General features: G+C 35.9%; 4 protein-coding genes across 5 annotated transcripts in view; 1 reads left to right on the forward strand and 3 right to left on the reverse strand.

The window, feature by feature from the left end:
- The window catches only part of LOC113498026 (1-phosphatidylinositol 3-phosphate 5-kinase-like), an 18104-nt gene extending 17401 nt beyond the window's left edge, over nucleotides 1-703 (reverse strand). For both annotated transcript variants that reach the window (XM_026877908.1, XM_026877907.1), the window contains exon 1: nucleotides 635-703. The gene's annotated coding sequence lies outside the window, so the exon portion shown is untranslated. The remainder of the gene's footprint in view (nucleotides 1-634) is intronic.
- On the reverse strand, nucleotides 618-13856 carry LOC113498225 (putative 1-phosphatidylinositol 3-phosphate 5-kinase). The gene is made up of 12 exons (XM_026878162.1): nucleotides 13456-13856; nucleotides 12463-12631; nucleotides 12090-12223; nucleotides 11261-11424; nucleotides 10568-10651; nucleotides 9876-10015; nucleotides 9229-9327; nucleotides 9070-9123; nucleotides 3081-3236; nucleotides 2204-2324; nucleotides 1770-1878; nucleotides 618-887 (listed from the first exon to the last, which is right to left on the reverse strand). The coding sequence occupies exons 1-12, from the start codon at nucleotides 13759-13761 to the stop codon at nucleotides 618-620; spliced, it is 1806 nt and encodes a 601-aa protein (XP_026733963.1). The 5' UTR covers nucleotides 13762-13856.
- Nucleotides 13857-13987: 131 nt separating this feature from the next.
- Nucleotides 13988-17456, forward strand: LOC113498052 (ER membrane protein complex subunit 8/9 homolog). Its single transcript, XM_026877953.1, has 4 exons — nucleotides 13988-14445; nucleotides 14774-14923; nucleotides 15296-15401; nucleotides 16509-17456. Exons 1-4 carry the CDS (start codon nucleotides 14233-14235, stop codon nucleotides 16682-16684), a joined length of 645 nt encoding a protein of 214 aa, XP_026733754.1. The 5' UTR covers nucleotides 13988-14232; the 3' UTR covers nucleotides 16685-17456.
- LOC113498042 (alanyl-tRNA editing protein Aarsd1) lies at nucleotides 17449-22590 on the reverse strand. The gene is made up of 8 exons (XM_026877932.1): nucleotides 22389-22590; nucleotides 21330-21458; nucleotides 20858-21017; nucleotides 19521-19735; nucleotides 19048-19154; nucleotides 18680-18820; nucleotides 18004-18318; nucleotides 17449-17602 (listed from the first exon to the last, which is right to left on the reverse strand). Exons 1-8 carry the CDS (start codon nucleotides 22425-22427, stop codon nucleotides 17476-17478), a joined length of 1233 nt encoding a protein of 410 aa, XP_026733733.1. The 5' UTR covers nucleotides 22428-22590; the 3' UTR covers nucleotides 17449-17475.
- Between the last annotated feature and the right edge of the window lie 446 nt (nucleotides 22591-23036).

Genomic DNA, 23036 nt, shown 5'->3' on the forward strand with positions numbered 1-23036 from the left:
TTATCGAGCCCGCGACAGGTGTCCTCAGGCACTGTTGGCACCTCTTAAGTTATAGTAAGGCCAACGAGGCGAGATAAAGAATGTAAACAAAGTTTCAGGGGTTCATGGCATTTTTATTTGAATAAACAATTATAAAGTTAGAATTTTGACAAAAATAAACGAATGATCTTGATCACAACATGGCGGACCAAATGTTGACAACTGCTGTACTGACTGCTTTCTTGTAGCACAAAACGCAACGACAGCTGTCATCGACTAACTGACGCAATATATGTGTGTACGAGTGATAAGGACAGGGATAATAATCCCTCGCTATCGCAATGTGATTCAGTAACGGTCCACTTGTTTACGTTTTTAATCTCGTCTCGTTGGTTTTATAGTTACCGGCACGGATCTTGAGCGCTCGGCGGAAGAGTGGGGATCGCTTTGCGCATCGTAAAATAAAACGCCAATCAATAGTGCGTACTCGTAGTCTTAAGCTGCATGCAACTGCAGCAAAGAACGAATTTCAACCAATCCCTCACTCCGGCTGAGGCGATGCGCTGCGGGTCAATCACTGCACTTGAGTCCGCCTCAGCAGATGGCGTCAGCGCTCAAGATCTGTGCCGGTAATTATACTATAGTATGAACTCACAGTTGTTGACGTAGAAGTTGTTGCAGGTCCCGAGGCGGGGCGTGCCGACGCGCGCGTCGATGGAGGCGAGCGCGTCGGCGCGCAGGCAGCGCGCGGCGCGGCGCAGCGCGCGCGGCCGCACGTGCGTGGCCAGCGCCACGCGCGCCGCCCGCAGCGCGTCCTGCACGCCGCGCGCCGCGCCGCCGCGCACCAGCACCACGCGCGGCGACAGCGCGCTGATGCGGGCCGCGCACCGCACCAGGTACTCTTGCTCCTGACATACAATATTACCATCATCATCAGCATTCCCCTTTTTTGGTTGACGGGTGAATCCTCAAGGACAATCCTAATTATATGTTAAATTTATTTTATTGTTATTATTATCTAAGCATGTGAATCTAGTTATTAAGTTCTCAACAAAAAACATTTGTATGCCAATGACGCAAAACATACAGCCACTATTATTTTCTTGTTTAATCCTAATGTAAAAATGTAAAACCTATGTTACAATGTTTACACATACTTATGTAATATGTTTACAAATGAACAAATGATTATAATTATCATGATAATGACACCCACCCCCTCGCAGGAGGGAACGGGTAGTGTCAGACTCTTACTGACTAAACCTAACCGCCGGCTGACGTCAGACGCGTTTTGTTTCCGACACGTGGAACTGCACAGCATTGCTACACCGTGCCGACCGCGGGATCATCATTCCCCGGCCCTTATCCCAACTATTTTATTGGAGATCGGCGCAAAATGTCTTCTTCCGTACTTATGTATCTGACGTCTTCGACACAATCCACAATCCATCCATCTTTTATTTATTTGTTCTCTTCCCCGATATCCATCAACATGCATGCTTAACGCCTTCCTCACAACGTGATTCAACTTTTACGCTACGCTGTGCAATTTTAAAGTAAGCAAAGCTTGCATTGTGACTATAAAAGAATTTTTTTTTTTAAAGATGCCCCCGACTATCAACATTAAATGACTCAACTTATTAACCATGATTTTAATCCTATTTACACAAAGAACAATTTCTGTTTGTGCATAGATATACAAAGTTTTCTCCAAAAACGAATAGTAATTTAAAAAATAATAAGAAGCGGTCAACAATTATTTCCATTATTTCTACTACACAATGACTTACTTGCATTAACACGGGTTCCAAGGACGTTAGCTTGCCTTCCACTCGCTGGTAAGCAATAGAACAGTCTAGAAGTAATACTGTGGGGTTCGATATCTGTTGCGGCATGCCCCTGGTACAAAACAACTTTCGTTTATCAATCAATACGAATTATACAACGGTTTCCTCACGTGCGTTAAGGAGTCTGTTTAGGCCCCACACCAGGACGGCTATCCCAAAAAAAGGAACGTAAGTAAACCGTCGTTTCATTGAAACATTCTTAAAATTAAAAGCAATTTCACAAGCTACTCAAAAATGATTAAATTCTATTCTCCGATTAAAACCAATCAAGAACGAAAAAAGTGTTTTTAAAGTTTTGGTAAACTGATCTAGGCTAAAAAAAACCTACGTTAGCAAATGGAAATAACAAAAAATACAAGGACAGTTGTTATAATCACCTGTGGGCCACATTCTTGGTAAGGACGACTCCCTGAATGACGCAGCTGTCTCGAATGACACCGCCCGGGACTTTCTTCACCTGGACGTAGTTGCGGACGTCTATGTCGTTGGTATTCACGTCTGTACAAAAAAACATTAAACAATCCCAGGAATGTGGACATATATGGTATACACATAAGTGGTCTCTGATGTTGCTATGAAGTGAAAAGTTAACAGCCCTTTCTTGCGGCTTTCAAGTAGGCAGCCATATTGTTTTATGAAGACCCAAGCCTTAATCGTACACGTAAGGATAATCTAATTATTTAAATACTTTGCGTTTGTTCGCAGTTTTTAAATCAGTTCATTTCAAACACTTTGTTAAAATTTGTGATACTGTATTTTTTTAGAGAATGCTTTGTTCTTTTCCTCAGCCATTGTTCCTCATCGGAAAATCCGACGTTACACAAATAATGTGACGTTTGCTAAGGAACCAATGGATTTAGATTACCAAGAAGACCCTCAACCAAAGTATATTAAATATTTAAAATTAGAAAGTATATATAAAAGAAAAATGAATGCAGTATGTTTACGTGATAACCTTAATAATTCAATTATAGATAATGGCCTTGATAAGCGCACATCCCTACTAGGATTATGGTTTATAGTCTGCAGCGAGACTAGCTTTATCATCATTGCTTGTTCAATTGTATCTACTAAGGTGTAGGGGGAGGGCGCCGGTGTCTGTCACACAGTTTTTACTAGCATAGACACCGTCGATAACTCTATCTTGTAATACTAAAACCAGCAATTTTGTTCTTCTTATTCAATAATAGAGATAACTTGTTGTACTTTTTAGATAATAAAGATTATAAAAAAACGCTTAAGTATAATGAGTACCAAGTAGGATGGTGTCGGCGGCGTGTCTGCAGAGCGGCAGCAGCACGTCCAGCCAGGCGGCGGGCAGGCCGCGCCGCGCCAGGCACTGCCGCAGCAGCAGCCGCAGGTGCTCCTCGCCCGACACGCGCAGCGCGCGCCCACACGCCACAAGGGGCTCTGCCCAAACAATCTCATTGAACTTATTGCTCCCCGCACTCAAACCTACGTGCCATCATCGGATTAGCCTTTTCCCAACTATGTTGGGATCGGCTTCCAGTCTAACCGTATTCAGCTAAGTGCCAGTGTTTTACAAGGAGCGACTGCCTATTTGACCTCCTCAACCCACTGCCGTCTCCTAACTAAAAAGCAGCTAAGCGCAAAAAGTGTTTTTGGAGAAAACGCAAAAATAAGATGTCTCATAAATGATATCTCTTGAAAACTATGCAACCTAGGAACGTGGTTGCAAGTTATATGTGTAGACAAAGTGTTTGTGCACAATATACAATATATTTCATTCAATCATATTGATCACATTTTATTTAAACGAACCGGAACGACCAACTGTGGCTTAGATGTTAGATGTTGTTTGATGATAGTTAGATGGCGCTAGTGCCACGAACAACATCAGCTCCGTAAATAAAAAAGTTTAAAAATAGTTTATTTGTATAATAAGTGCTAAAAAGTAGTGTAACAGTAAGATATAACTATGATGCAGATGTGATAGTGTTATCTATGTGATTTAAAAACTAAAACAAAACTTATTAACTAAAATAGTGGAACGCTTGTTTATGCATTCAAATTCACAAAAAAACCTAGAAAACGCGCTTTATACACGATAATTAAGTGTATGTGCTCGAAACTGTATCTAAAACAACGGAATACTACAGTTACTACAGCTAAAATAACGAAATAATAACAGTGAATTGAAAAAAGTGAACAAGTAAACAACAAACTGACCCTCAATTCAAACAATTCGAAATATAAAATAACCGCCTTTTTTGAGAAAATAAGATTTATTTTAAATAGTAAAGGTCTATTTCGCAAGCACAATTAATTGCACGGATAGCCGAGTTACAACGGCTGTTACCTTTTGACATCGGTGCGTACACAACAGGTCGTAAGATCGATCCCAGCCTACCGCATTTCACTTTTTTCATCATTAAATATGGATTTCCTTAATAACATAACATTTCGAAAGAAACAGCGCCGATCACAATCACCAACAAAATTAAATACAAAAAAAAGTGAATTTGAAGATTCCAATATTATTAGTGCCGATAATTCCATACTAGATGGCACCACTAGTAGCATACCATCGATTTCGGAGGAAGAATGTAATCTACAACTACGAGAGCTCAGAAATGAAATTCAAAACCTAAAAAATGAATTAGCCAAAGCGCAAGGAGAAATAAAGCATCTAACTTTAGAGAATAGCGAGCTAAAAAGCACCATTTCAGACATGAGTTTAAAAAATGAAGAAGCAGTTCAAAAGTTGGTGTCGACAGAAAAAACTACACAATTAATACCAATAGAAATCAATACGCGAAACAACAAAGTTTCGACGTCATTCCCACCAGAAGCAAAACCAAATTCACCAAGTTCTCAAGAAACTAAAGAACAAAATGCTCTGTGTAATAATAATAAAGAACAGAATAAAATGTGTATTATAAGCAGCAATAAAAGGAACAAGATTCTTCAAATAGCAGAAAACACTTTTTATAACTTCAAATTTTGTCATTATATTTATCCAGATTGTAACGTTATAAAATTAATAGATAATCTAAGTAAAAAAATAATAGGCTATACAGAAAAAGACTATTGTGTTATTATGATAGGTGAGGAAGATTTTGTAAAAACTATTAATTACCACAATCTGATTGCTCACATTAGATCCACATTACAAACATTGAAACATACGAATATCATTATATGTACACCTACTTATCGATATCATAGCTATTCCGTACTTTATAACTCGAGAGTTGAGGCGTTTAATGATATGTTGTGTAATGATAATGAAACCTTCAAATATGCTATAATTATGGATTCTAATCAAAAACTAGCTTGTAGTCACAGTATGTTCTCTGTTTACAGAGGAACTTTAAATAATTACGGTATGAGAAACATATTTGAAAACTTAAATATCATAATAAAAAACAATGAAATACACACAAAACAAAGTAACCTAATTAAAATATCTGAAGACATGCAAAACATTTTTTTTCGAGAATAAAATAAAATGTAATCTATTCCACCAAAATATTGCTGGTATCCTGAATAAGAAAGATGTATTCGAACTAACTATTCAAGACTTAGAAAGTAAACAAGGTCAAATTGACATAATCTGTCTTACTGAAACGTTTATGAAAAAAGGGACAGAAAGTAACCTTACTATTGCAAACTATAGACTAGCAGCATCATATTCTAGAACAGATCAACGCAGAGGCGGCTCTTGCATCCTAATAAGAAAACATCTTGATTTTAAGCCTATATTATTTAATCTTATAGACCCTATACCGTTTCACTTTGAGTTCTGCTGCACTGAAATAGTTCAGCTCAAACTTTACATTGTTTGCATCTATAGAATACCTAACGCTAATGCAACTATTTTCTTACAAAATCTAAATGTCCTCTTGAAAAAGCTAACAAACAAGTCTAAGCACGTCATATTATGTGGAGATTGGAATATTGATTTACTAAAACCAAACAACCACTTTACGAAGGAATTACACTCTACACTTAAAAACTACAATTTAACTAACCATATAACTACACCGACAAGAAAAGAGGCTTGTTTAGATCTAATAAGCAGTAACATTACTAACGTCACACCTAATACACATTTTCTAGCACTATCTGACCACGAAACCGGTCAAACCATCTCCTTTCAAATCACTAATTATAACAATGAAGGAAAGCTTAAACGATTTTGGTTTGAAAAACGTAGAGACTTTAGTACCGAGAACACAGATAAATTCATATCTTGCATGGAAGCCCTATCATTCAGCGATGTTTATGAGTGTATGGATGTTGATGAAGCTTTCAATCTTCTACATGATACTATAACATTATTTTACAACCTATGCTTCCCTATCATAAATGTCAAAATGGTCAATAAACCTATTAAAACTAAATGGATGACTAAGGGTCTAAAAAAATCGTGCCAAAATAAGAGAACACTCTACCTCAACTACCTCAAATCATCAGAAAACAAACACTCTCATCTAAAACAATATAACGTCTATAAAAATATTCTAAAAAAATGTACTCTTAAAGCTCATAAGATACAAAATACTAGATATATAGTTAAATCTAAAAATACTTGTAAAGCGGCTTGGAAAATAATAAAAACTAATCTCAATTTTGATTCTAATACTACAGATATAAAATACATAAAAAATAATAATTTAGATTTGTATAAACCTGAAGATATAGCTAATAGTTTTAACAATTATTTCATTAATTTAACAAAAAGTCCTAATAATACAAACAGTAATAAGCTATTTCTTAAAAATATTCAGAATAATTCAAATACAATTTTCTTAAAACCAGTTGACGATTTAGATGTATATAAAATAATAAATTCACTCAATAGCACCAACTCTACGGGTTACGATAATATCGACACCAAAATAATTAAAAAATGTGCTAAAAGTTTATCTACCCCATTAAGTCACGTAATAAATCTATCTTACTTTAATGGTAAATTTCCATCACGATTAAAATATTCCATTGTAAAACCTATTTACAAAAAAGGCGAAAGAACCGAAATGAATAACTACCGCCCCATAACTTTAATTCCAATAATATCAAAAATATTTGAAAAATCATTATACAGTACTTTATATAGCTTCTTTTTAAAACATAATATATTAAAATCCGAACAATTTGGTTTCAGAAAAAATTACTCTACAACTTTAGCCTGCTTCAATCTTGTTAAAATAATAACGGAGTATCTAGAAAAAAAAATTCCAATTGTCGCTATTTTCCTAGATATGTCCAAAGCGTTTGACTTTGTGTCACACAAGATACTCTTAAATAAGCTAGACAAGTACGGCATACGAGGCAATGCCCTCAATTGGATAGAGAGTTACCTCTCTGATCGATATCAGTGTGTTGAAATTCCAAGTGTAACTGGTCACTGCAAAACATCTTACCGTTCCGAATACACCTTAAATGAACACGGCGTTCCACAAGGTAGTATACTTGGGCCATTGTTATTTCTAGTCTATATTAACGACTTACCAGACTCAACTAACTACAAATGCATCTTATATGCTGATGACACTACATTACTGATACACTCTCAAAATAAAAATACTTTTGAAACAGATATTAACAACACTATAGATAACGTAACTACATGGCTAAATAATAACAACTTAAATATAAATGTAAACAAAACAAACATAATTCAATTTCAAACTCATAACAGCACCCAAATTTCTCTTAACATTACACAAAAAGGAAAAGCCATAGAAAGAGCAGAATCAACTAAATTCCTTGGTCTAATTATTGACAAACATTGCAGCTGGAAACTGCACATAGATAAGATTTGCTCTAAACTAGATAGCTATGTATATGTTCTAAACAGACTTAGGCAAGTAGCTACTCCCAATGCTACTCTATGCGCGTACCACGGTTATGTTTCCTCAGTTTTACGGTATGGAATAGTTATATGGGGAAACTCAGTCGATTTAATCCGAGCGTTCAGAGCACAGAAAAAGTGTCTACGTGCAATATGTGGTGCTGACTACCTAGACAGCTGCTTACCCTTATTTAAAAAACACCGTATCCTGCCATTGCCCTGTCTCTATATATACGAAATTTCCATGTTTGTCTACAAAAATCCCGACCTCTTTATTAGGAATATTAGTGTAACAAATAGAAATAGTAGATTCCCCAATAAATTATCTGTACCAAGCCAACGTACAACATTATATAATAAAAATTCATTCTGTATGGCTATCAGAATCTATAATAAGTTACCAAATGATCTAAAGGATCTTAATATAAATTCTTTCAGAAAGAAATTATTTGATTTTCTTTTAAAGAAATGCTACTATTGTACTAAGGAATTTCTCGATGACAAGAACATTGCTGTATAGTAGATATAGTGCAGTATAATTATAATAATTATTATAAGTACCTAGATAATAAGTTAATATTTGTACACCGATTCGGTAGAATGTATGATACTCTACTAACCATAAAACACCTATTGTAACTACTACATTCTAACAAATAAATGTTTCTTTCTTTCTTTCTTTCTTTCTTAACGGCCTTTAAGTTAATAGACGGCAACCCAGTTACCTGGGCAACACGATACCCCTTGGTGAGACTGGTTGTCAGACTTTCAAGCTTCTGACTACCTGTAATGACTGTCAAAGATGTAGGAATAACAGCCGGGACCCACGATTTAACGTGCTTTCCGAAACACGGGGGAACTCGTTGTGATTAAGATGGTCACCCATCTATGGACCAACCGCGTCAAGCGTAGCTTAACCTGTGATCGATTGACTTATGCGGTTATGCTTAGCCACGAACTCCTCACTAAAAGCTAAGTGTATCTTCCTTAAAAAAAAAATCCCGCGTTTTTATACAGTCACTTTCTTGTTTCTTTGTTTATTTGTTTGTCTTTACAGTTGAATTTTTGTAACTCAATTTTGAGGCACTTCCCGATTAGCTAGCAGGCTGAAATTTTTAGGGTAGCTTCGAACTACTATAAAAACGACTGGACCGATTTTGATAATTTGAATGATGGAGTGACGATTAAAAACGTGGGTATTTCGATTTTTTTAACCTATGAATTTATGAGCTTTATGGTATTAAATCATCCATTCTATCCATGCAGTCAAACTTGCCACTGCACTGACCATAAAACACGGTGTAGAGCGGCATCTCTATTCCTAACCCGCAATAATACTTTTTTTAGAGATGTCGTTTGTCCGTGCTAACTCATATCATAGGATAGTCATACAAGTGGCCGTAAAAATAAAATCGACCATACCTTCATTTTGTTCAATGACCGGTGCCTCTTCTTCACTCGAAACTGATTTGGTTTCTAAAATGAACGAAAAACAATTTTATTCAAGGTCTGCTAAAGAAATTTGAAGCTAATGTAGTCGGATTGAAATACATTTTTCATTTTCAAGATATTTTAATTTACCTGGTTTCGGTGTTTTGATGAGCCTTGCTGAGTTTTCACCTAGGTTCAAATCTAGGCAGTACGATGAGACGCTTTCTACCATCCTTTTGCACTCTTGAGCTGTATCAAAAGTATAATAATTTATGTACATATTCTGAACAATATTTATTATGAACGTCAGTTAAATAAACATTTCTATATAAAGGTTTATTTCTCAACAACCAGCCATTCTTTTCCAGATAATTTTGAATGGATGCTAAAATCAATTTACACGAAAAAACAAAGTGTGGTCTTTGGTTCTTCCCACGTTTTTATAAAAGCACTTTCTTGTTTGTTTGTTTGTCGTTCCGGTTGGATTTTTGCAACTAAATTTTGAGGCAGTTCCCGATAAGCTAACATTCTGAAATTTTCAGTGTAACTTCAAACCCGATGACAATGCAATATACAGCTAAAAAAACTGTCAGAATCTGATAAAATTTGACATTTAAAAACGTGGGTATTTCGATTTTTTTAATCTATTAATTTTATTTAGTTTATCCTGAGTTAAAATGCCAATGGAAATTAAATATATGAATAATCAACAAATCCAGGCAGTTCATTCAAATTGTATAATTTCGGGGGTTGTAAAACTCTTTAAAACGATTTAGTAGCTGATCATACAAACGTACGCGAGTCTTCCTCCTCCGCAGTTATGGGGGGTATGACTATCGGCTTGTAGAGGGCGTAGTCGGCGAACTGCGGCAACTCGGTCATGCACTCCATGTAGCCCGCACTTAACAAGCTCTGACAGATAGATGTCGCTTGGGCCCTACAACCAAATAAAATATCGAACAAGTGTTAATTCTATTATCCTACTTTTGTTATCTACACTGTAAACGGGAGCCAAAGGGCTTAAGGTGAAGACCAGCGCTTCTATTAGCTACCCTCTAGGGGGGACCATAAGGATGCATAATGCTGACGCTTGAACTTTTTGCTTAAAGTATTATAGTTTTTTATTGTGTGTGTACTACTACTCGCTGTAATATTTGAAACAATAAACGTTTATTCTATTCTAATTATTATATACGTAAAAAAACACATTTTTTTTTAAAGTAAGAAAGATTAAAGACACTTAAGATAATGAAATTTTTGGCAGTGGCGGCTAGTAACATTACTTGCTGGTTAAAAACGTACTGGCAAGTGACGTCATAAGATATTTTAAATCATTGTTTCCCCTTCATTTGTTTGAAATATATTTTTTAATCTATCTGAAAAAAAAACTGTACAGTTCGTACAGTTTTTTTTTGTCAGATTCCGTGTTAAATACAAATAATTTAATGAATAAATAAATAAGATTTTGTTGTTAAAACAATATAATTACCTGGTTTTGTTGTTCGTGTTGTCCATAACCCACTGTAGGATATCGCAACCGCGCCACACGCCGTTATATCGTACCAGACGATACCTGGATTAAAAAAAATACCATTATCGATACTGACCGCACGCAGAGTCCGTGGACCCCAGACCTACGTTATTTTATAAAAGCTGAAAGTTTGTCAGCGGATGCTCCCAACATGGATAAGAACAATGGTCGATTATGGAGTTTGGGGCTTTGGCAGATAAATTATACTAAGGTGCTATAATATATATCTAAAGTGAAAATTTTTAATCCAATTGGCATTAATTCATCGGTAATTGGGGCCCTGTTATCTAACACCTGTAACCAATCAACACAATACAGACACTTTGACTGTAGTTGTGTGCAGGGCCGGATTTAGGGGTCCAGAAGCCTAGGGGCAACAAAGGAGGGGAGGCCTCCTTCCCCCAAATAATTTACCAAATAAAATGAACAATTTTGTAGGTAAAAAATGGCTTTAGGTAAAGGTAAAAGCGAAAAAAAAATATCAAAGGAGACTCTTAAACATCTTTTATGTTTACTAGGTTTGCTAGTTGAAATTTGAAAGATTTTTTTTTTCCGAAGTCTCCATTGTGGAATCTCCCTGCTTGTGGAGGCCCCGGGGCTTTTGTCCTGGTTGCACTCCCCCAAATCCGGCCCTGGTTGTTTGGCGTGTACCTGTGTTGCTGTGTGGGCAGCGTGTATGCGAGCTGGCGGAACACGTCGTGCAGCGCCTCCTTGTGGGATCCGCGCGCCTCGCCGCGCTCCTCCTGCTCGCGCGCGAACATGAAGTTGTCGCGCAACTTGCTGCCCTGCTGCCCCCTGTTTTCAGGGAACTTTACCTAAACGAGACGATCAGTCTTTAAAGTATAACAGTTTTTCCCATGTTTTTATACACTCACTATTCTTGTTTGTTTGTTTGTTGTAATGGTTAGATTGTTGCAACTCAGTTTCGAGGCACTTCCCAATAAGCTAGCAGGCTGAAATTTTTAGGGTAGCTTCAGGTTTTTCGATTTTGAAATCTATTCATTTTGATATTATTTTTAAGGAGGCCGCAGTGTAAATGAAATCGTGATAATGAAATGAAATGCCGACTATCTACGAAGCCATAAGAATTAAGGACTTAATTCTTATGAATTAAGTCGTGAATTTCACAAACATTCAGGTCACATGTCCAAAGAAACTCAGACTTAGGATAAGGAGTCGGTTATTCGTGCAGTCAACAGGTCTTATTCAAATAAGCTACGTTCTTATTAAGTCTCTCTCTCTCTCTGCATTCGACATTACAGTGACATGGATAACGTGATCTTTTTTTTAATATAGCAGAAATCCTATGTTACGAATTTCACTATTTCCGCTTATATGCCAATGACAGCATGATATGCCCGTTGACTACCTCGCCAATGACGAACATGCGCGGCAAACTACAGAGTACAGGTTTGATTCCAGCTTGTTCAAATAACCGCGATTGCTATCATTTTAGGCGTACTCAAGTTCAAAGACTTACTTGTAAGTTCTCCTGTAGTGTCCTGAGGTCTGGCGGGATCTCTCCCGTCATGTCATTCTCCTTCAAATAACTCAGAACCACATTGCAACAGTAGTTGCAGACGCGCAGGCCGCCCGCGCAACCGAAAATGTGACCTGTTGTGAAGACATATGGTTTATTTTTGCCTAAAAGAGGGGTAGGCTGTGTTTTTTTTTTATTGAATGAGTAAAGATCTATTTAAGGTCTGCTTTTTTTGTATGGTTGATAAACTTGGTGTCAGAGCTTAAGACTGCTTGTGACGTGTTTCAACACAAAGGGTTTAGGATCGAACTCAGCCACTCGGCTATACAGTGATATAAAATTGGTACTACTACAACTATAGTTACTTTAATACCTGGTACTCGTTGGCTACAACAGCGTGAACAGAATATCTGCCCGCAGACTCGGCAGTGGTGCCGTCGTCGTAGCGTACTGAACCGCGTAGCACACTCGTAGCACTCGCGCGATATGTCGTCCGGCATCCAGTAGCGTGCTAACTCCGTATCAGCGTATTTTGTACCACTCTGGAATTATTTTATTTCTTTATTTTTGTCATTTTCTGCTGGTTAAGACATCCCTAGATATATTCAAGGGCCACACCATGATTAAATGAGAAAATGTCTGCTTTATTTAATGTTAATCGAAATCTGCCCTGCATGAACTGCATCCTATGTGCTATACAGGAGTATTCCACAAGTTTCACTGCTTGGTGTTGAAGTTGTGGAATATCTCATCTTTCATATTCTAGTCTCAAACTTAGCAAAGCTTGTATTATGAATACTAGACAACTGATAAACATACCCATATATTTTTTAATTAACACCCAGACACAGAACAAATGCCACAACACGCACAGCAGCAGCATTATGTGTTAGTGATGATGCATTGAATTTTATTTTTTATGATAATCTGACTCATCGGACAAGTATTGAAACATTCGTTTTTGGGCTGATATTATTTTTACTTACTCTTTAAGTTTACTTTTTGTTGTTTACTGTTGTTTAGCAAGCAAAAGTACCAAAATGTACAAATAATATTTTTTGAACTAATATACTAGTTAGCATGACTGTAATGTCTATGATAAATGTGTTGATAACAACAGCTTGATATTGCAATTTGGAACAATATTATTTTCACAACCTAATAATTATCAAATTATGATCAAGGTTATTGCAACTTGTTCAGATACTTGCTTTAATACTACAACTAAAATATTATTGTCTACTTGAAATGATACTAGATGTAGGCTGTCAGGTTCACTGACTGTGAAAAAATACGATTAAAGTTACGACTATAAAAAATACAGCAAATTTTTTTTCGACAGCAGTTATGTCAACATGGTACTTACTCCAGTGCCTAAAGCGACCAAACTGCTTATTCTTCGCAGTACGTTGGGCAAGCTCCTCCCTTCCAGCTCTACGGCGTATGAACCAGTGTCCGCCTTCGCAACATCGTACTCCTGCTTATCGTCATCAGCTGAGGAGGCGGTCTTACCGTCACTCATAGCTTTGTTTTGCCCACCGTCCGCAGATTCGCTAGGCGAAAATATAGGAAACTTCCATAACTTATTAAAGAACGTCGAGACACCACTTTGGGTGGACTCAGGTTCGAAACGAGGGAACTCTGTGATTTGAGATGTATCATGTTTATCCATAATCACGTAAATGTTTTATTATTAAACATTGAAGTCCCCAATATTTCCCGTTTCACTACGCTTGACTTGTCACGTCAATTAGACACTTGCACAGCTGTGAACTGTCAAGTGTAATTTTTCGTTTAAAAACCATTTCTTTAATATTTTTTACAGAAAACAATGAATTGAAAATCGAAATACCCGCACAGCACTCGAATAAGATTTTTTTGAAAACAGTTTTGAAAACAGTAAGTATTAGTCTGGTCTGATTACCTAATCGGAAAACACATAAATAAATATAAACAGAGAACAGTGAGAACTTATTTGAGTGGCAATTATTTTGTCATCTACATGACACAAATGTATACCTTGTCAAATTATAAGCCCGTCGAAATCGATCAATATCGGCTCGTCATTAGTGGCTTAGTGCACACTTGCGCAGACATTTTACTATAATTTAATTCAATATTTACGGTAACTTCTATTAAAACCATGGGAGAAATATCATTCGAAACTTCGGCTTATGCTAAAATTATACTACATGCTGCTAAATACCCGCATTGTGCGGTCAACGGGGTACTGTTGGCGGACGCCACTAAAATTAGGGATGGAGCTAAGAACCAAGATGTGGATATCGTTGATACCGTGCCGCTGTTCCACATCAACCACTATGTGTCACCGATGGCAGAAGTAGCGCTGACACAGGTGAGTTTAATATACAAACAAAAAGGTTACATTTAATATAGACTGTAGAGACCTTAGCCAAGAATTCCTGACTATTAAGTTACAAGAAATATTATTTATGTTGGAGAACACAAATACCTGAACATAAAAATCAATACTTTATGAAGATGAATAGTCAGGTTCTGGTTGCAAATTGCACTAAATGATCTTCAAAATTATTAATTATTATTTTTAACTAATTAAACATGGCCTTTGAAATTATACTCCTTGTATTTAAGGCGAGATAGACAAACTCAATAATTTGAGCTGCTTGAGGGCAGTAATAAGGTAAAGTTATTATTTTTTTCAGATTGAAACTTTAGCTCAGACTAACAACCGCATAATAGCAGGCTACTATGCTGCTTGCGAGAACTTCAAAGATAATACCACGGACAAATGTCCGGGACAAAAGATTGCAGAGAAAATAGTTGAGCACTTCCCGTCAGCTGTATTTGTTGTGGTAAGATGTCACCTCTTTTTGACAACCAATCATAATAGTACTTATTTGAGTCACACTCATCAGAGATTTTGGTACAACAAAACTTTTGGCTAAAAGACAACATATACCAAACATGGCTTAGGTTGTTTTTATTTATTATTAAATATAAAAATTAGTGGCAACCGAAATACATTATCTGTAAAAATTTCAACTGTTTATTAAGCGTCATGAAATACAGCCTGGTGATAGATGATGAATTGTACAACCTTAACTAATATTGTTCAGTTTTGCTTTCTTTTTTTAGAAACCTGAGAAAGTTGACCTTAAGTCTTTAGCCGGAACATGGGATTTCTAAGGCTGAAAATATTAATATGATATGTAACTTCATTCCAGATTGATAACAGAAAGATGATGCAGCATCTGGTCACGTCTGCTCTGAGAATGCACACCTTTGTTGAGGGCAAGTGGAAGCCCGTAGATCAGAACCGGTTTGGTTTCCGTAAGTTTATAACACAATACTATTGTTTACCATGTAATTGTGGATTATGAATTCCGTTAAATATAAGTTAAGCTCTGCGACTGCTGTCAATGAAAATGATGAATTTAACAAACCATACCAAATGTAAAAGGTTCACAAGTCTATTAATGACTAGCTGTTTCTCGCGGTTATACCCGTGTAGTACTTGTTTTTTCACAATTTTTCCATATTTTCTCACCATTTACATATTCTCAGGATAGCTAAGGATGTTTCAAGACTAAAATAAGCTAAATTAGTTCAGCCATTCTCGAGTTTCATCGAAACTTAATAATAGATTGATTGATAGAAGAATTATAGATAATAATATAATGTAAATAAACTAAGATAAATATATAGTAAAGAGTACCTAATTAAAACAATTTACAAACATTAAAACATGCTCAAAGACATGCTTGTTTGCATATCGCAGAATGCTAATTGGCATGGGAAACTAATTGATTATAACCCATACAGTGGCATGTTGAGCAGGCTTAGCTTAGCTCAATATGTAAATAATATTTTTTTGCACATTTTGAAGCTAAGTACTTGTATTCTTTGACTGCCCTGATAGCCGAGTGGTTGAGGTTACCGCGCCAAATCCACTGAGCGCGACGTGTCGCTCGCGATCCCCGTTTGGGACAAGCATTTGTGTGATCCGTTACAGCTAGTCCTTAATGGCTTTGTGGATGTCTGCTACACAAGGATTAAGTTACTTAATGCGGGACTAGTTAGGAAAAAACAATCGAGTCGAGATAAAGAACGTAAACAAATTTTCAGGGGTTCATAGCATTTTTATTGGAATAAATGATAATAAAGCTCGAATTTTGACAAAAATGAAGGAATGAACTTGATCACACCATGGCGGACCAAATGTTGACAACTGCCGTACTGACTGCTTTCTTGTACCACGAAACACATAGCGACAGCTGTCATCGACCAACTCAGGGCTCAACTCAGATCACAGGGATAATAATCCCTCGCTATTGCATAATTGCAATGTAACTCAGTAATGGTCTGCTTGTTTACGTTTTTTATCTCGTCGCGTACTTACTATAGTCATATAATAATTTCCTTAATTTCAATTTCCAGATTCCCGATACGTGTTGGATACTGTATCCCATTTACTGCAGCGAGGTGTGCAGAAGGATCTCGTCGACTTTGACAACTATCTAGATGACGTCACACAAGACTGGACCAATCTTGGCATTGAAAAGCTGATCGCTAGTATCAACGCTTCTAACACCATCGATTGTAAAGAAGATTAAGTTGCGTATTCTAGAAAGCAGTAATATATAATATCTGCTCACTATACAGGTATATGGCAGTGCACTTGAAAATAGACTTTTAAACTATGGTCATAATGTCTATAAATGTTTGATCATCATTGCCTTACGAAGATATATTTTCTGACTCAGTCAAGCTGTTGTGAGCTTTCGATCAATAGATTAAAAGTCCACTTTTGAGTGAATCTACTTTAAAGTAAAGGCCAAAGACAGAATTTACTACTTATATAATCTGTCACTAAGTGCAATAACAGCATTTATAAATTTTGTAAGTGTATTCAATGGTAGAGGATACTTTTTATATCTGCATTTGTATGTTCATATAAATATAATATTGGAATTCAATGTATAATCTGTAGGAGTATATTATACTTACCTATTTATTGTCTATGGGTAGTTTAGTTTATTATTTATTTAAAACTATTCATTCCTTACCGTCTTAGTTTATAAACTACATAGGAATAATAAAATTAGTTTAGATGTAACAATAAATGCTGAGAGGACACAATTAAGTTACAATTTTAAACTCTATCTTGTAAGCTATAAAACTCATTTTACTCTCGCAACTTCTATGAGTAATGTGGAAGTGAGATGGCGAACTACAATACGTATAACGGCATCTCATTTCCTCAGCGACACAATATTCTACGAACTCATTATGATGAGCACAATATTATAATAATTCAACCAATATTCATGTAATCAGTAGCATTTCATAGTTTTTTAAACTACAATAAAACCATACATTATGTAATACGACTACTTTATTATGTCTATTTTAAGTTATTAAAGTAATCTTCGATCAATCGTTTGCATTTGCTCATTGCCGACAAATCTCCAGCCTTGCCTTGGAACCTGCCATTCTTGAACGCGCCCCGGCCTTTTAACAGATCTGTTATTCTGAAACAAAATTAATTCATTAATGGCTATAGTAAAGACAAGAAATTGTCGAAAAAAAATGGCCACACGAAGGGAAAAATTTGCAATATCGCTGTCAAAGTGACATTTGCATTTTTCACGTTTATAGTCACACAAAGGACTAATATCGATAGATTCCACAGCAGGCATACTCCCAAAACTGGTCTATCTGGTTTCAAATCGGTCTTGAAATGGTTCAAACAACTCTAGTGACCTACAGTTCAACTGATCACTGCGCGCGGTGATACGAATTCGTGAGCTAATATTAGGTAATTTTGTGAACATAAAAGCTGTAGTAACACACAAAACTTCTACGTAAGTTCTGCACAGTACAAAGATAAGTTGATTTTAAATATAGCTTATTATCTTTCAAATTGACTTACTTAGTGCCTAAAGCATCACAGTGTTCCACAGGGCCTTGTATAATGATCTGACCTTCATTCGGTTTATCAGGTTCTTCAGATGCGAGGAATATGAACATGTCTGTTCCTTCCAAGCCTTTGAGTATAGCGCGGTTGAATTCAGGAGTCGCCTCTTTCTTGAACATGATAACGTACTTTGGTACAGGCACGGTACTCCTTATTTTGTCCGCTTCATACACGGCCAGATCTATTAGTACACTTTGCAGGCATTTGTTTGTGAGTTTAAGATTCTTCTGTAGCTTGTAAATGAGGTCTGCGTGTCGTGTTGGTTCGTTTCTGGAATTTTAACATACGTGTTTAAGTTAAGAAAAGTCAAAATTCATTAAGTATGTCAGTTAGATGATTTTAAATATACATTTTCTTTTTGGAATAACAAACACTACTTAGAGAAGGCAAAGTCTAGATGCTTAATTCACCATTAACGGATATATTAAGGTTGTATCCATTAAAATAAATTGATACACATAGTTTTGTTTCTAAATTTAGATTTAAATTTGCTTTTCCCCGTCTCATATGACCCTTCCTCTAAAGCCGTTGGTTAAAAAGAAGTTATGCGTTCATTCAGGGCATCAGCATATACCAGACATACAGACACTTCTTTCAAGTTTGTCTTCTTATTAAAATGTTTATAACTTACTTAAGTAAGCCTGTCAAAACCCTCTCTCTCTGAAGCATTTTCTGGAAGGTTCTAGTGACTCTGTTCCCCACGAGGAACTTTAGATTCGTTTTTCCTTTCTTACCGGGTTCCGTCCCAATCAGCTTTATCATCTGCAGCTCACTGAAATAGTAAAATGATTCATTCCCAACCGGAATCTCATTCTGTGTCGGTGTAATTTATTTATTTAGAAATATGTAAGTATGATTATCAGTTGCCTACTACTCATAATACAAGCTTTGCTTAGTTTGAGACTAGATGGCGTTGTGTGAAAAATGTGGAAAAGAAACCTAATACACCCTACCGCAAGGTCTATATTTCAGTGTGCAAACAAGGTCACTCGATAGTACCTGAGATTAGAGACGTGGGTGCCACAGCACATGTTCTCGTCGATTTTCCGGATGCAAATGATTCTGATAGTGTCTGTACAGTCCTCGGGCAGGCCTCTGGTGTGTGCCTGGAATGGGAAAAATTAAATAAATAAAGGATCACAACGTCTTCTTATCGAATGGCTAGACCGTCAAGAGTTCAAACCGCCTTTGACGTGGTTTTATAAACCTTTGAAAAATTCTCAGATGTGCCGGTTTCCTCATAATGTTGCCTTACCGATTTCAACTTTTTTTTATTATTCACATTAGACGATATTGTGTGATTACAATCCACATTTGACTTGGCAGTCCCACGGGCATAGTAGTAGCTATCAGTATCACATAGGAATAGATACGAAATTTACTGCTTTCCTGGAAATTTGTGATGATGCAAAGTAGAACATATTATTTTACTGAAAATGAGGGCTTATTACTGCTTGTTTAGGATACGTCACCTGATCCAGTGCCGAGTCACAGGCCTTATAGAACTTGACGTCGACGGGCACAGCCTTCCTGATGAGTTCATTGCACTTGTCCTCCGTGGCCTGGATGACGTCATCGGTGATTTCCTTCGCGTCCAGCTCGATGTAGCTCTCGTCGACGCCGAGCCACCAGCTCGTCGTGGGTAGATTGTGTTCTTTCTCTAATATAGCGGACAGTAAATGCTGACCTGAAATGTTAATTACGGTTTGTTTTTTGGGGTCAATACGGAATAGGGTATTCTTCAAAAAATATTGAATACGTTTTTTTTATTTTAAAACATCATTCAGTGTAGCAACGTTACGTTCATTAATGAGATGGATGACCAGCAATGCCTAATGCGACAGTTAAGCATTCACAACTTATATCTATAACATATTGAAAAACAGTATGATTAATTCTATTTGTTACTTAACTAAACTTATAACCCATGAACACAATGTATTTCTATTTATGCATATACCACTTTAACCAGTTCTATATTAGGTTTGGGTTTTCTCGAGATTTCGCTTGAGGTAAAGACTGTCTCATGTCGGCGTTGTATTAAAATCGGGGAACTCCCGTAACAAAGAGCCTTGAGTCAATAACTGGTAATACGTAATTTGTTAGAAGGTATCCCTACTAATCTATACTCTATACTAATATATAAAGCAGAAGAGTTTGTTTCTTTGTTTGTTTGTTTGAACGCGCTAATCTCAGGAACTACAGGGCCAAATTGAAAAATTCTTTTTGTGTTGAATAAACCATTCATCGAGGAAGGCTTTAGGCTATAAACCATCACGCTGCGACTAATAGGAGCGAAGATAGGTACAATGGAAAGTGGGGAAAAAACAGGGCAGGTATAAATCATAACTTATACCTTCTACCCACGGGAACGAAGTCGCGGGCAGGAGCTAGTATTATAAATGTGAATGTTAGTTCGTTAGTTATGCTTTCACGCGAACAATATTTAACCGATCGTGGTGATACTTCACACACATATTCTTGAAAGGATTCGAAGTAACAAAGGGTTTGCATTAATTAACTTAAAGAACTATGGATTACGGATTATGCTTTACAACGATATTGCTTGCGAGTGGAGTCGCGCGCTACCGCTAGTCCCTACTAATATTATAAATGCGAAAGTAACTCTGTCTGTCTGTCTGTTACGCTTTCACGTCTAAACTAGTATTTAATAAAATTAAAATGTCACTTTGCTATTGATTTGGTTTGTCTGTTTTGTTTTTATTTTTCGAGCTCGCAACTACTTGACCTACATTACTTATGACTATAATTTTACGCCATTTTAGAAAAGGAACAAACATTTAAGTACCTGAGTGTTGCTGCATATGATCAAAGCGTCGGTCCCAGTGAAGTCTCTGATTGACAACAGTACCTTCTGCCAGTGGCTCCCTCACAAAGTGCAGAGCCTGCTCACCTTTACGCAGGACTTGTAACACTTCTGTATCATTCAACCAGCCAACATCATGAGGCTAAAGAGTTAAAGTCTTACTTTAATAAAACCTCCTTTTTATTATATTGATCAAAATATTCAATCAATATAAATGTAAATAATATGTTTTTTTTTAAATTGTGTAAAAAAAATTAGTCATGATTAATAGTCACAACCCACACTTCATTAAAATTGAGTGTGGTATATTTGTGAACATAACAGGCAGAAGAACTTACTTTTGTTAAGGATCCCAAATTATTCTAGGTTCTTTCAGAGGCCTCACTTCTTAAAATACATGAAGTAATCTATTTTTTATGTCCTTTAGCAGCACATTATTTATTACACAACTAACCTGACCGCCACCCGCTGGAAACAGTATAGTATTTTCCAATGTGACTTTATATCCTTCAAATTTAGTTATCTTCCCATAGTCAACAATCGGCTCTGTAGTAGGTTCACATTTCAATACTATTGATGTGTACTGGAAAAGTAATAGAGGCATATCTATTATAAAATAAGTTAAAAAACATAGTTTTTAAAACAGGCTTACATTTTTATGTAACAAGTGCTCTTACAAAGACATGAAGGGTATGTGGATCTGGGTGCTGTCAAATCTGCTACTTAATAGATTCATTTGAATAAATGTTTTTTTTATTTTTTTTATTTTCTGCTTCTACCTAAACATGGTATGCATACTGCCTTTTGGCATCTATGGTACTTATGTATGTTACAATACATTAAGTAATTAAATAAATTAAAATTCTGAGTTTTATTTTAAACTTTTATTAAATGGTAGTTTCTACTACATGTATAAAATAAGATAGAAGGTGCTCTGCTAAAACAATTCTCTTAATTACTTTTTCAACAATCATTATTGTAATGTTTCCAAATTTGAGTTCGTAACAAATAATTTCATACCTAAATTATCACATTTTTAATCTTATCAAGTGTCTGTGTAAGTCTTAGATATCATGAATAGACAATGTATGCTATGCCAGATATTCCTTGGTTTATTACTTACGCCAACATACAGGTCTAATCTAACCTGTATTTATTAACCACATTATTTTCAGTCATGTTCTAGGTAATAGAAACCATTAGTTATATATTTTTGTAGAATAGATAGAAATAAATTGAAGGACGATAGAAATAACGCTTTAAATAGGTAGTCACTATTTTTTATAACCTCTTATAGACAAATGTATGAGAATATTGCGCATACCAACAATTTTAAATATTTACTAAGGGTAACCAAAACATTTAAATTCAATCAAAAGTAAAAATAAGCGTCAAGGGCACGAATGTTCTAGTAGTTAGTTTATAAGAGATTTTATATACATTCCCGTATTCAAAATAAATGTTTTATCTTGAGAATATACAGAATATTCAGATAATGTGTTTATTCTAGTACCTCTGTCAAATAGCTGTCTTCTTGGCATTTAAAAGCCATGTCTACGTTTAAGTCGCACCTTCACCGATATTTTTGACTAAAATGTGTTACAATAACAACTAATTTAACACTGAGCGGTGAAATACAATGCAATCGGACTAATTAGCCTCAACTAGTTTTATAAATAACAAACCGGCACATCTGTGTTAAGACAGACGTCAAGTCAATGTCAATCAATTGTCAAAGTGTTCGTGAGTTTAGAAACATCGACATGTTATGAAAAAAATGATATGTTCAATTTTCTTTAATATTGTTTTACAATAAAATCAAATAATATTCTTTATCCTAAAAATTAAGGAATTATTATTACAATATTGTTATTTTCTAATAGTTTACAAACGGTATAACTACAAAGACCTAACTATGAACTCTTTATAATTTTCTGTTAACCTATATAACAGTTATTCACACAATTACCCTTAACTGCTAGTATGGGTTTAAGATATTTCTACTTTAATAAAATGAATAACAATTTTATTTACCTTTAGTATGATCTATCCTGTAAAATAGGAAAAGTCATGGTTCAAAACGTTTCTTAAAATGAATATTATTTGTTTTCCTTAACAATGATTGCTTTAATCATCAAGTATGTTACACTATTCCTCATTA

The sequence above is a fragment of the Trichoplusia ni genome, chromosome 10, assembly GCF_003590095.1.
Source record: "Trichoplusia ni isolate ovarian cell line Hi5 chromosome 10, tn1, whole genome shotgun sequence".
NCBI classification, from domain to species: Eukaryota; Metazoa; Arthropoda; class Insecta; order Lepidoptera; family Noctuidae; genus Trichoplusia; species Trichoplusia ni.

What these genes read in the sequence shown, in the direction of transcription:
- LOC113498225 (XM_026878162.1), bottom strand. Translation starts at nt 13,761, where the DNA reads ATGGATAAACATGATACATCTCAAATCACAGAGTTCCCTCGTTTCGAA. An exon ending in CACTACAGGAGAACTTACAA is followed by an intron (nt 11,425 to 12,089) that starts GTAAGTCTTTGA and finishes CGTCTCGTTTAG; the next exon opens with GTAAAGTTCCCTGAAAACAG. An exon ending in ACCAAGAATGTGGCCCACAG is followed by an intron (nt 1,879 to 2,203) that starts GTGATTATAACA and finishes GTTTTGTACCAG; the next exon opens with GGGCATGCCGCAACAGATAT.
- LOC113498052 (XM_026877953.1), top strand. Translation starts at nt 14,233, where the DNA reads ATGGGAGAAATATCATTCGAAACTTCGGCTTATGCTAAAATTATACTA. An exon ending in CAGAAGTAGCGCTGACACAG is followed by an intron (nt 14,446 to 14,773) that starts GTGAGTTTAATA and finishes TATTTTTTTCAG; the next exon opens with ATTGAAACTTTAGCTCAGAC. An exon ending in CGTCAGCTGTATTTGTTGTG is followed by an intron (nt 14,924 to 15,295) that starts GTAAGATGTCAC and finishes ACTTCATTCCAG; the next exon opens with ATTGATAACAGAAAGATGAT.
- LOC113498042 (XM_026877932.1), bottom strand. Translation starts at nt 22,427, where the DNA reads ATGGCTTTTAAATGCCAAGAAGACAGCTATTTGACAGAG. An exon ending in TCATATGCAGCAACACTCAG is followed by an intron (nt 19,736 to 20,857) that starts GTACTTAAATGT and finishes TTAACATTTCAG; the next exon opens with GTCAGCATTTACTGTCCGCT. An exon ending in TGTGATGCTTTAGGCACTAA is followed by an intron (nt 17,603 to 18,003) that starts GTAAGTCAATTT and finishes ATTTTGTTTCAG; the next exon opens with AATAACAGATCTGTTAAAAG.